Raw genomic sequence first — 13,802 nt, 5'->3', positions numbered from 1 at the left:
TGGTGAGGAAGTAACTTTTAAAGAATGACCAGGCATCCTCAACTGACGGGATGAGGTCAATATCCTTCCAGGGTACCCGGGCCAGGTTAATTAGAAAGACCTGCTCGCAGAAGTGTTTCAGGGAGCGTTTGACAGTGATGAGGGGTGGTCGTTTGACCGTGGACCCGTGGCGGACACAGGCAATGAGGCAGTGATCGCTGAGATCTTGATTGAAGACAGCAGAGGTGTATTTGGAGGGCAAGTTGGTCAGGATAATGTCTATTAGGGTGCCCATGTTTACGGATTTAGGGTTGTACCTGGTGGGTTCCTTGATGATTTGTGTGAGATTGAGGGCCTCTAGCTTAGATTGTAGGACTGCCGGGGTGTTAAGCATATCCCAGTTTAGGTCACCTAACAGAACAAACTCTGAAGCTAGATGGGGAGCGATCAATTCACAGATGGTGTCCAGGGCACAGCTGGGAGCTGAGGGGGGTCGGTAGCAGGCGGCAACAGTGAGAGACTTATTTCTGGAGAGATTAATTTTTAAAATTAGAAGTTCGAACTGTTTGGGCATAGACTTGGAAAGTATGACAGAACTTTGCAGGCTATCTCTGCAGTAGATTGCAACTCCTCCCCCTTTGGCAGTTCTATCTTGACGGAAAGTGTTATAGTTGGGTATGGAAATCTCAGAGTTTTTGGTGGCCTTCCTAAGCCAGGATTCAGACACGGCAAGGACATCAGGGTTGGCAGAGTGTGCTAAAGCGGTGAGTAAGGCAAACTTGGGGAGGAGGCTTCTGATGTTGACATGCATGAGGCCAAGGCTTTTTCGATCACAGAAGTCAACAAATGAGGGTGACTGGGGACATGCAGGGCCTGGGTTTACCTCCACATCACCCGAGGAACAGAGGAGTAGTAGAATGAGGGTGCGGCTAAAGGCTATCAAAACTGGTCGCCTAGAGCATTGGGGACAAGGAATAAAAGGAGCAGATTTATGGGCGTGGTAGAATAGATTCTAGATATGCATTTATAATGCTGTGATATAGTAGTGCTTTTCTCTCTGCATTTCCTGTTTGGTTACAGTGTCATGTTTTGAGAGATGTGAAGTCTTAATACCATCAGAGTTGTTGTTCTGCCTCGGTTGTCATTACAGATCTGACGGCTGGTAAATTCCCCTTCTAACATGCTGCCTGTGGTGCCAGCAGTACCATAACAGAGAACTGTGTTTGTTTGCTGATTAGATATCAAACACTACACACCTCAGTCAAGCATGAAATGGAGCAGATTTTGTTAACGGATTGTGTGTGTGTGTGTGTGTGTGTGTGTGTGTGTGTGTGTGTGTGTGTGTGTGTGTGTGTGTGTGTGTGTGTGTGTGTGTGTGACAAAAAAAACACAATTGTAATGGTGTGTTTGAACAGTCCTTGATGATCGAGCTAGTCTAGCATAGAAGTACAATGTATGTTCTAGTGATCCTATTTCTATGATAGAGACAAGTGTCTAGTGTTGACAGACAGTCAGGTGCCTGTATAACATCCCCTACACCAGCGCTATTCAGATCTCACCTGGAGGTCCTGAGTACTGCTGCATTTCTGTTCTACCTGATAACTATACTGAACACAAATGTTAATGCAACATGGAACAATTTTACTGAGTTAAAGTTCATATAAGGAAATCAGTCAATTTAAATATATTCATTTGGCCCTAATCTATGGATTTCACATGGCTGGGCAGAGGCGCAGCCATGGGCCCACCCACTGAGGAGCCAGGCCCAGCCAATCAGAATGAGTTTTCGCCACAAAAGGGGTTTATTACAGAAAGAAAAACTGCTCTGTTTCATCAGCTGTCCAGGAGGCTGCTCTCAGACGATCCCACAGGTGAAGAAACCGGATGTAGAGGTCCTGGGCTGGTGTGGTGACACATGGTCTGCGGTTCTGAGGCCGCTTGGTCGTATTGCCAAATTCTCTAAAACTTTGTTGGAGCCGGCTTCTGGTTGAGAAATGAACATTCAACTCTGGCAACAGCTCTGGTGGACATTCCTACAGTCAGCACGCCAAATGTGCACTCCCTCAAAACATCTGTGGCATTGTGTTGTGTGACAAAACCGCACATTTAAGAGAGACCTTTTATTGTCCACAGCACAAGGTGCACCTGTGTGATGATCATTCTTGAAATGCCACACGTCAGGTGGATGGATTATCTTGGCAAAGAGCAGCAACCCAGCCTTACAGAGTAGCAACCCAGCCTTACAGGGCAGCAACCCAGCCTTACAGTGCAGCAACCCAGCCTTACAGAGCAGCAACCCAGCCTTACAGAGCAGCAACCCAGCCTTACAGAGCAGCAACCCAGCCTTACAGGGCAGCAACCCAGCCTTACAGGGCAGCAACCCAGCCTTACAGAGCAGCAACCCAGCCTTACAGAGCAGCAACCCAGCCTTACAGAGCAGCAACCCAGCCTTACAGGGCAGCAACCCAGCCTTACAGGGCAGCAACCCAGCCTTACAGAGCAGCAACCCAGCTTTACAGAGCAGCAACCCAGCCTTACAGAGCAGCAACCCAGCCTTACAGAGCAGCAACCCAGCCTTACAGAGCAGCAACCCAGCCTTACAGAGCAGCAACCCAGCCTTACAGAGCAGCAACCCAGCCTTACAGGGCAGCAACCCAGCCTTACAGAGCAGCAACCCAGCCTTACAGAGCAGCAACCCAGCCTTACAGAGCAGCAACCCAGCCTTACAGGGCAGAAACCCAGGCAGGTAGCAGGGTTATTCTGGGTTATTATTACTGAGAGACAGACAGGAGGGATGCTGCTGTGTGAATTCCCTGTGCCGCTCGGTCGTGATGGATAGAAGAACAGGTATTCCTTTAAAGACTGATCTCAACCCTCCCTCACCCCTCTTTACGCCCTCCACTTTCCCCTGGTACTGCCAACTGAACCAGGAGGTGTCTGTGTTTGAGGAGAGACAGTTACCTTCCTTCTCCCAGTCTTATTAGATAGTCAGCCAGAGTGCCTTGGGGAACTTTAACTTCAGCCCAGCCAATTCATCAACTTTACTTTGTAAACTTTGAGACACGCGGCACAACGAGAGCAGGCCTTGTGACTGTTTCTCACTTGACAGTCAGGTGAACAGTGTGTTGCGTCCTCTTCTCCTCGTTGTCATCTAGCAGAGACACGTTGTCACGCTGGTCTATTTCTGACTTGGTGTACGTTACGCCTGCCAACGTGTGTGTGTGTGTGTGTGTGTGTGTGTGTGTGTGTGTGTGTGTGTGTGTGTGTGTGTGTGTGTGTGTGTACACTCACCAGTGCTGGGCCTGTGGAGTGGGGACTCACACAGCTCACAGTAAAGGAGCAGGATGCTGTTGGAGTAAGTACAGGCCCCACAACTCCACTCATCTCCCTTCCCCTGATCTGGTGGTCCTGGTCTGGGACTCAGCCTTGGTTTCGGGGTCCCTTTATCAGAGAGCCGACGGGGGGTAAACAAAGAGGCCAGGGGGCTGCTGCTGGTGTCTCTCCCCCCATGGAGGGACCTCCTCTTCCCCCCAAGACGAGACCTGGGGCTGTGGGTAGCGCTGGGGGTGGGCAGCCGCAGCCTCTTCACCTGGGGAGAGAAGTCTAGGTCCTGGAGGTCAGGGGGATCTTGGGAGTTGAAGATTTTCTCCTTGTCGTTCTCTGGGTTCTCCACATCTATAGAACCCTCCTTCTCTGAGGGGGTAACGGGGGATAGGCAAACCTCACCCTCTGTTCTCTTCCTCTTCTTCTCTTTACCAGCGTCCGGAGAGAAGAACGAACGAATGTCGTGCTGTTTGTCCTTTTCAAACTGCAGAGGAGGGATAGAGTCACGGTAAGACTGTTGTAAAGCCTGTCATTCATCTGATCTGTTGTAAAGCCTGTCATTCATCTGATCTGTTGTAAATCACGTTATTCATCTGATCTGTTGTAAAGCCTGTCATTCATCTGATCTGTTGTAAAGCCTGTCATTCATCTGATCTGTTGTAAAGCCTGTCATTCATCTGATCTGTTGTAAAGCACGTTATTCATCTGATCTGTTGTAAAGCCTGTTATTCATCTGATCTGTTGTAAAGCCTGTCATTCATCTGATCTGTTGTAAAACACGTCATTCATCTGATCTGTTGTAAAGCCTGTTATTCATCTGAGCTGTTGTAAAGCCTGTCATTCATCTGATCTGTTGTAAAGCACGTCATTCATCTGATCTGTTGTAAAGCCTGTTATTCATCTGATCTGTTGTAAAGCACGTCATTCATCTGATCTGTTGTAAAGCCTGTTATTCATCTGATCTGTTGTAAAGCCTGTCATTCATCTGATCTGTTGTAAAGCCTGTCATTCATCTGATGTAAAGCATGTTACTCATCTGATCTGATGTAAAGCCTGTCATTCATCTTATCTGTTGTAAAGCACGTCATTCATCTGATGTAAAGCATGTTACTCATCTGATCTGTTGTAAAGCCTGTCATTCATCTTATCTGTTGTAAAGCACGTCATTCATCTGATCTGTTGTAAAGCCTGTCATTCATCTGATCTGTTGTAAAGCACGTCATTCATCTGATCTGTTGTAAAGCCTGTCATTCATCTGATCTGTTGTAAATCACGTTATTCATCTGATCTGTTGTAAAGCCTGTCATTCATCTGATCTGTTGTAAAGCCTGTCATTCATCTGATCTGTTGTAAAGCCTGTCATTCATCTGATCTGTTGTAAAGCACGTCATTCATCTGATCTGTTGTAAAGCCTGTTACTCATCTGATCTGATGTAAAGCCTGTCATTCATCTGATCTGATGTAAAGCCTGTCATTCATCTGATCTTACAGTATCATGTCAGAGTTCATTTTGTCCCTTTAGACCTCTTTTGAGAGAGAACTAACACATTATATTCAAAAATAATAGCAGTTTAAGATGGTTTCCAGATAATATGATACAATAATCGTTTAGTAATATGTATGATACACCTACATGTCTATACTGTTAGACAGACATAAACATACAGTAGCAGCATGCATGACTGCTAGGATTCAAAACCTTCCCAGTGTTAGAACACCATCTGCACACACATTAAATAACCCAGATCACTAGACCAGTGCCTCACATGGTTAAATAACCCAGATCACTAGACCAGTGCCTCACATGGTTAAATAACCCAGATCACTAGACCAGTGCCTCACATGGTTAAATAACCCAGATCACTAGACCAGTGCCTCACATGGTTAAATAACCCAGATCACTAGACCAGTGCCTCACATGGTTAAATAACCCAGATCACTAGACCAGTGCCTCACATGGTTAAAGAACCCAGATCACTAGACCAGTGCCTCACATGGTTAAAGAACCCAGATCGCTAGACCAGTGCCTCACATGGTTAAAGAACCCAGATCACTAGACCAGTGCCTCACATGGTTAAAGAACCCAGATCACTAGACCAGTGCCTCACATGGTTAAAGAACCCAGATCACTAGACCAGTGCCTCACATGGTTAAAGAACCCAGATCACTAGACCAGTGACTCACATGGTTAAAGAACACAGGATCTTTGTCATTCTCAACCGCTGCCAGGGTCGTCTCGCTTGGTGTCCACGCCTCGGCGAAATTCAGGAAGTCCCATTTGTCCTTATCCCCCAACTCTGCCTTTAAGTACTCCTTCTTACCGTTCAGAGTACTGCCTGTTACCGTTTCCTGTCAACAACACAGACACACAGTCTCCTATCAGAATAACACGTACAAAGAAACTCCACTCAAAAATGAAATGTTTTGGACTTTCAAGAAGCATTTTCCTTTTAAGCACTTAATGGCAGAAAATTTACTAAATCAGGGAGGCGCAATCAGGACTTGTCCAATAAAAAAAACTTGTATTGCTACAATGTGCACTAATGAACGTGACCATAAACTGCTCTGTTCTTTGCAGCATAATTAACAACAAGGTCAATAAACAACAAATAAACACCAAGGTCAACAACCTCACTCTGATACTTCTGTAATGGTCTTTAAAAGTGTTTTTCTAAAGAAGGAAGGCAGTCATTTTCTTGATTCAAATCCAGGTCATTGGAAACGGTGGTCCTGCAGTGGATATTAGTACCCCATAGAATTACAGATATATTGAGTGTACCCGCCATTCAAACCACTGTGTTCCAGTCAAAATGAAAAAGGGGGCTTTGTGCTGTCCCTTTAAGTAAATCTACAGTACCAGTCAAAAGTTAGGACACACCTACTCATTAAAGGGTTTTTCTGTATTTTTACTAGTTTCTACATTGTAGAATAATGGTGAAGACATCAAAACTATGAAATAACACATATGGAATCATGTAGTAACCAAAAAAAGGTTAAACAAATCAAAATATATTTTTCAAATTAGCCACCTTTTGCCTTGATGACAGCTTTGCACACTCTTGGCATTCTCTCAACCAGCTTCACGAGGTCGACACCTGGAATGCATTTCAATTAATTGGCTCAAATGCATTAAGAAGGAAAGAAAATCCACAAATGTAACTTTTAACAAGGCACACCTGTTAATTGAAATGCATTCCAGGTGTCAACCTCGTGAAGCTGGTTGAGAGAATGCCAAGAGTGTGCAAAGCTGTCATCAAGGCAAATGGGTGGCTACTTTGAAGAATCTAAAATATATGTTGATTTGTTTAACACTTTTTTCGCTACTATATGATTGCATATGTGTTGTTTCATAGTTTTGATGTCCACTACTATTCTACAAATGTAGAAAATAGTAAATAAAAAAAATAAAAATAAGAAAAACCCTTGGATAAGTAGGTGTGTCAACTTTTGACTGGTACTGTATTTCTCTGAAAAGTACCTATCTTCCAGTTAAAACGAAACACATGCACGCACACACACCTTCCTGTTGAGCATGCCCCACATGACGGTGTCAAAGGTTCCCTTGGCGATGAGGTAGTGCACGTGGACGGAGGCGGTCTGTCCGATGCGGTGCGCCCGGTCCTCAGCCTGCTTCACATGGCCAGGGTTCCAGTACAGCTCAGCAAACACCACGTGAGTGGCCGCTGTGAACGTCAGGCCCTGGACACCACAGAACACACAGGACACACTCACTTAAGGGAAGAACTCACTGGAAGCAGACAGGCGGAGAAAGCAGAGCGAGGCGGGTGAAAAGTACGGGAACAGGCAGAGCAGTGACTGTATGCTAGCAGGATAGTACATATACAGTTGAAGTCGGAAGTTTACATGCACTTAGGTTGGAGTCATTAAAACTAATTTTCAACCACTCCACACATTTCTTGTTAACAAACTATAGTTTTGGCAAGTCAGTTAGGACATCTACTTTGTGCATGATACAAGTAATTTTTCCCAACAATTGTTTACAGACAGATAATTTCACTTATAATTCACTGTATCACAATTTCAGTGGGTCAGAAGTTTACATACACTAAGTTGTCTGTGCCTTTAAACAGGTTGAAAATTCCAGAAAATGTCATGGCTTCAGAAGCTTCTGATAGGCTAATTGACATCATTTGAGTCAATTGGAGGTGTACCTGTGGATGTATTTCAAGGCCTACCTTCAAACTCTGTGCCTCTACTTGACATCATGGGAAAATCAAAAGAAATCAGCCAAGACCTTATAAAAACATTTGTAGACCTCCACAAGTCTGGTTCATCCTTGGGAGCAATTTCCAAACGCCTGAAGGAACCACGTTCATCTGTACAAACATTAGTACGCAAGTATAAACACCATGGGACCACGCAGCTGTCATACCGCTCAGGAAGGAGACGTGTTCTGCCTCCACGATATGAACGTACTTTGGTGCGAAAAGTGCAAATCAATCCCAGAACAGCAGCAAAGGACCTTGTGAAGATTTGAGGACACAGGTACAAAAGTATCTATTTCCACAGTAAAACGAGTCCTATATCGACATAACCTGAAAGGCCACTCAGCAAGGAAGAAGCCACTGCTCCAAAACTGCCATTAAAAAGCCAGACTACAGTTTGCAACTGCACATGGGGGACAAAGATCGTACTTTTTGGAGAAATGTCCTCTGGTCTGATTAAACAAAAATAGAACTGTTTGGCCATAATGAGCATCGTTATGTTTGGAGGAAAAAGGGGGAAGCTTGCAAGCCGAAGAACACCATCCCAACCGTGAAGCACGGGGGTGGCAGCATCATGTTGTGGGGGTGCTTTGCTGCAGGAAGGACTCACGCACTTCACAAAATAGATGGCATCGTGAGAAGGAAAATTATGTGGATATATTGAAGCAACATCTCAAGACATCAGTCAGGAAGTTAAAGCTTGGTTGAAAATGGGTCTTCCAATTGGACAATGACCCCAAGCATACTTCCAAAGTTGTGGCAAAATGGCTTAAGGACAACAAAGTCAAGGTATTGGAGTGGCCATCACAAAGCCCTGACCGCAATCCTATAGAAAAAGTGTGGGCAGAACTGAAAAAGCATGTGCGAGCAAGGAGGCCTACAAACCTGATTCAGTTACACCAGCTCTGTCAGGAGGAATGGGCCTAAATTCACCCAACTTATTGTGGGAAGCTTGTGGAAGGCTACCTGAAGCATTTGACCCAAGTCAAACAATTTAAAGGCAATGCTTCCAAATACTAATTGAGTGTATGTAAACTTCTGACCCACTGGGAATGTGATGAAAGAAATAAAAGCTGAAATAAATCATTCTCTCTACTATTATTCTGGCCAGTTGTAATAGGTCTATGGTCGTCACTTCCTGTTGAATCTGCAGACGTGTTGCTGCCAACTTTACTTTACTTTGCTAGCTGACAACTTTACGTTTTTTGTTTTGTTTCTGTTTTTAATTACCGTTTATATTTTTTGTTTTTCCATCGCAACTTTTTTCCCTCATTCAACTTTTTCACTCCGGACGCTTTATCTGGACATGGTTCGTCAACACCTTCAACAGCCGAAGCTAAGTAGTAACATTAACATGATGTCTTCTAATTGCAGTCGCTGTACTCATAATATACAGGAGAACGATCGCCTTACGGCGAAAATAGCTGTGCTGCAAGCCCAGCTTCAGACGCAATCGTTAGGCAAGGGTAATTTCAGTGTAGGAAAGGAAGAAACAGCGTCTGTGCCACCAGTAAGTACAGATAGTAACGTTAGTATAAATCCCCCCGCACAGTCCCCGCAGCCGGACAACTTTCTCATGGCTTCTGGAGGGAAATGCTGTTGGAATGCTCAACCGGTGTCGCTCATTCAGCCGACAGAAACTTTCAACCGGTTTTCCCCATTATGTAGCGAGTCGGAGTCTGAGTCTGAGTCTTCTCTTGTCTCTACTCCTCCCGTTACGGGGTCTGAGACGCCGAAGGCTCCCACCGTTAGCTCTGACAAATTGAAAACCCTAGTCATTGGCGACTCCATTACCCGCAGTATTAGACTTAAAACGAATCACCCAGCGATCATACACTGTTTACCAGGGGGCAGGGCTACCGACGTTAAGGCTAATCTTAAGATGGTGCTGGCTAAAGCTAAATCTGGCGAGTGTAGAGAGTATAGAGATATTGTTATCCACGTCGGCACCAACGATGTTAGGATGAAACAGTCAGAGGTCACCAAGTGCAACATAGCTTCAGCGTGTAAATCAGCTAGAAAGATGTGTCGGCATCGAGTAATTGTCTCTGGCCCCCTCCCAGTTAGGGGGAGTGACGAGCTCTACAGCAGAGTCTCAGCACTCAATCGCTGGTTGAAAACTGTTTTCTGCCCCTCCCAAAAGATAGAATTTGTAGATAATTGGCCCTCTTTCTGGGACTCACCCACAAACAGGACCAAGCCTGACCTGCTAAGGAGTGACGGACTCCATCCTACCTGGAGGGGTGCTCTCATCTTATCTACCAACATAGATAGGGCTCTAACTCCTTTAGCCCCACAATGAAATAGGGTGCAGGCCAGGCAGCAGGCTGTTAGCCAACCTGCCAGCTTAGTGGAGTCTGCCAATAGCACAGTCAGTGTAGTCAGCTCAGCCATACCCATTGAGACTGTGTCTGTGCCTCGACCTAGGTTGGGCAAAACTAAACATGGCGGTGTTCGCCTTAGCAATCTTATTAGGATAAAGACCTCCTCCATTCCTGCCATTATTGAAAGAGATCGTGATACCTCACATCTCAAAATAGGGTTACTTAATGTTAGATCCCTCACTTCAAAGGCAGTCATAGTCAATGAACTAATCACTGATCATAATCTTGATGTGATTGGCCTGACTGAAACATGGCTTAAGCCTGATGAATTTACTGTGTTAAATGAGGCCTCACCTCCTGGTTACACTAGTGACCATATCCCCCGTGCATCCCGCAAAGGCGGAGGTGTTGCTAACATCTACAATAGCAAATTTCAATTTACAAAAAAAAAAATGGCGTTTTCGTCTTTTGAGCTTCTAGTCATGAAATCTATGCAGCCTACTCAATCACTTTTTATAGCTACTGTTTACAGGCCTCCTGGGCCATATACAGCGTTCCTCTCTGCGTTTCCTGAATTCCTATCAGACCTTGTAGTCATAGCAGATCATATTCTAATTTTTGGTGATTTTAATATTCACGTGGAGAAGTCCACAGACCCACTCCAAAAGTCTTTCGGAGCCATCATCGACTCAGTGGGTTTTGTCCAACATGTCTCTGGACCTACTCACTGCCACAGTCATACTCTGGACCTAGTTTTGTCCCATGGAATAAATGTTGTAGATCTTAATGTTTTTCCACATAATCCTGGACTATCGGACCACCATTTTATTACGTTTGCAATCGCAACAAATAATCTGCTCAGACCCCAACCAAGGAGCATCAAAAGTCGTGCTATAAATTCTCAGACAACACAAAAATTCCTTGATGCCCTTCCAGACTCCTTCTGCCTACCCAAGGACGTCAGAGGACAAAAATCAGTTAACCACTTAACTGAGGAACTCAATTTAACCTTGCGCAATACCCTAGATGCAGTTGCACCCCTAAAAACGAAAAACATTTGTCATAAGAAACTAGCTCCCTGGTATACAGAAAATACCCGAGCTTTGAAGCAAGCTTCCAGGAAATTGGAACGGAAATGGCGCCACACAAAACTGGAAGTCTTCCGACTAGCTTGGAAAGACAGTACCGTGCAGTACCGAAGAGCCCTCACTGCTGCTCGATCATCCTACTTTTCCAACTTAATTGAGGAAAATAAGAACAATCCAAAATTTCTTTTTGATACTGTTGCAAAGCTAACTAAAAAGCAGCATTCCCCAAGAGAGGATGGCTTTCACTTCAGCAGTAATAAATTCATGAACTTCTTTGAGGAAAAGATCATGACCATTAGAAAGCAAATTACGGACTCCTCTTTGAATCTGCGTATTCCTCCAGGGCTTAGCTGTCCTGGATCTGCACAGCTCTGCGAGGGCCTGGGATCGGGAGAGACACTTAAGTGTTTTAGTACTATATCTCTTGACACAATGATGAAAATAATCATGGCCTCTAAACCTTCAAGCTGCATACTGGATCCTATTCCTACTAAACTGCTGAAGGAGCTGCTTCCTGTGCTTGGCCCTCCTATGTTGAACATAATAAACAGCTCTCTATCCACCGGATGTGTACCAAATTCACTAAAAGTGGCAGTGATAAAGCCTCTCTTGAAAAAGCCAAACCTTGACCCGGAAAATATAAAAAACTATCGGCCTATATCGAATCTTCCATTCCTCTCAAAAATTTTAGAAAAAGCTGTTGCGCAGCAACTCACTGCCTTTCTGAAGACAAACAATGTATACGAAATGCTTCAGTCTGGTTTTAGACCCCATCATAGCACTGAGACTGCACTTGTGAAGGTGGTAAATGACCTTTTAATGGCGTCAGACCGAGGCTCTGCATCTGTCCTCGTGCTACTAGACCTTAGTGCTGCCTTTGACACCATCGATCACCACATTCTTTTGGAGAGACTGGAAACCCAAATTGGTCTACACGGACAAGTTCTGGCCTGGTTTAGATCTTACCTGTCGGAAAGATATCAGTTTGTCTCTGTGAATGGTCTGTCCTCTGACAAATCAACTGTACATTTCGGTGTTCCTCAAGGTTCCGTTTTAGGACCACTATTGTTTTCACTATATATTTTACCTCTTGGGGATGTTATTTGAAAACATAATGTTAACTTTCACTGCTATGCGGATGACACACAGCTGTACATTTCAATGAAACATGGTGAAGCCCCAAAATTGCCCTCGCTAGAAGCCTGTGTTTCAGACATAAGGAAGTGGATGGCTAAAAACTTTCTACTTTTAAACTCGGACAAAACAGAGATGCTTGTTCTAGGTCCCAAGAAACAAAGAGATCTTCTGTTAAATCTGACAATTCATCTTGATGGTTGTAAAGTCGTCTCAAATAAAACTGTGAAGGACCTCGGCGTTACTCTTGACCCTGATCTCTCTTTTGACGAACATATCAAGACTGTTTCAAGGACAGCTTTTTTCCATCTACGTAACATTGCAAAAATCAGAAATTTTCTGTCCAAAAATGATGCAGAAAAATTAATCCATGCATTTGTTACTTCTAGGTTAGACTACTGCAATGCTCTACTTTCCGGCTACCCGGATAAAGCACTAAATAAACTTCAGTTAGGATTCTAGCAGCCGTATTTAGCACTGACTAGAACCAAGAAATTTGATCATATTACTCCAGTGCTAACTTCCCTACACTGGCTTCCCGTTAAGGCAAGGGCTGATTTCAAGGTTTTACTGTTAACCTATAAAGCGTTACATGGGCTTGCTCCTACCTATCTTTCCGAGTTGGTCCTGCCGTACATACCTACACGTACGCTACGGTCACAAGACGCAGGCCTCCTAATTGTCCCTAAAATTTCTAAGCAAACAGCTGGAGGCAGGGCTTTCTCCTATAGATCTCCATTTTTATGGAACAGTCTGCCTACCCATGTGAGAGACGCAGACTCGGTCTCAACCTTTAAGTCTTTACTGAAGACTTATCTCTTCAGTAGGTCATATGATTGAGTGTAGTCTGGCCCAGGAGTGTGAAGGTGAACGGAAAGGCTCTGGAGCAACGAACCGCCCTTGCTGTCTCTCCAGGGCCGGTTCCCCTCTCTCCACTGGGATTCTCTGCCTCTAACCCTGTTACTGGGGCTGAGTCACTGGCTTGCTGGTGCTCTTTCATGCCGTCCCTAGGAGGGGTGCGTCACTTGAGTGGGTTGAGTTACTGACGTGAACTTCCTGTCTGGGTTGGCGCCCCCCCTTGGTTGTGCTGTGGTGGAGACCTTTGTGGGCTATACTCGGCCTTGTCTCAGGATTGTAAGTTGGTGGTTGAGGATATCCCTCTAGTGGTGTGGGGGCTGTGCTTTGGCAGAGTGGGTGGGGTTATATCCTTCCTGTTTGGCCCTGTCCGGGGGTTTCTTCGGATGGGGCCACAGTGTCTCCTGACCGCTCCTGTCTCAGCCTCCAGTATTTATGCTGCAGTAGTTTATGTGTCGGGGGGCTAGGGTCAGTTGGTTATACCTGGAGTACTTCTCCTGTCTTATCCAGTGTCCTGTGTGAATTTAAGTATGCTCTCTCTAATTCTCTCGTTCTCTCTTTCTCTCTGAGAACCTGAGCCCTAGGACCATACGTCAGGACTACCGGGCATGCTGACACCTTGCTGTCCCCAGTCCGCCCGGCCTTGCTGCTATTCCAGTTTCAACTCTTCTGCCTGCGGTTATGGAACCCCTACCTGTCCCAGACCTGCTGTTTTCAACTCTTAATGATCGGCTATGAAAAGCCAACTGAGATTTATTCCTGATTATTATTTGACCATGCTTGTCATTTATGAACATTTTGAAAATCTTGGCTCTCTCTAATTTTCTCCTTCTCTCTTTCTTTCTCTCGGAGGACCTGAGCCCTAGGACCAT

General features: G+C 45.0%; 1 protein-coding gene across 4 annotated transcripts in view; it reads right to left on the bottom strand.

Moving 5' to 3' along the window:
- The window catches only part of LOC129846540 (DNA annealing helicase and endonuclease ZRANB3-like), an 81,632-nt gene that overhangs the window by 37,368 nt on the left and 30,462 nt on the right, over positions 1 to 13,802 (bottom strand). For all 4 annotated transcript variants that reach the window (XM_055914473.1, XM_055914474.1, XM_055914472.1 and 1 more), the window contains exons 12-14: positions 6,823 to 7,002; positions 5,488 to 5,652; positions 3,271 to 3,787 (exon numbers count right to left, since the gene is read on the bottom strand). In XM_055914473.1, the coding sequence (XP_055770448.1) occupies positions 3,271 to 3,787; positions 5,488 to 5,652; positions 6,823 to 7,002 (862 nt within the window). The remainder of the gene's footprint in view (positions 1 to 3,270; positions 3,788 to 5,487; positions 5,653 to 6,822; positions 7,003 to 13,802) is intronic.

This window comes from Salvelinus fontinalis, unplaced genomic scaffold (assembly GCF_029448725.1).
Source record: "Salvelinus fontinalis isolate EN_2023a unplaced genomic scaffold, ASM2944872v1 scaffold_0583, whole genome shotgun sequence".
Lineage (NCBI taxonomy): Eukaryota > Metazoa > Chordata > Actinopteri > Salmoniformes > Salmonidae > Salvelinus > Salvelinus fontinalis.
The sequence above is the reverse complement of the archived record's forward strand: the minus strand, read 5'-3'. Positions and strand labels throughout refer to the sequence as shown.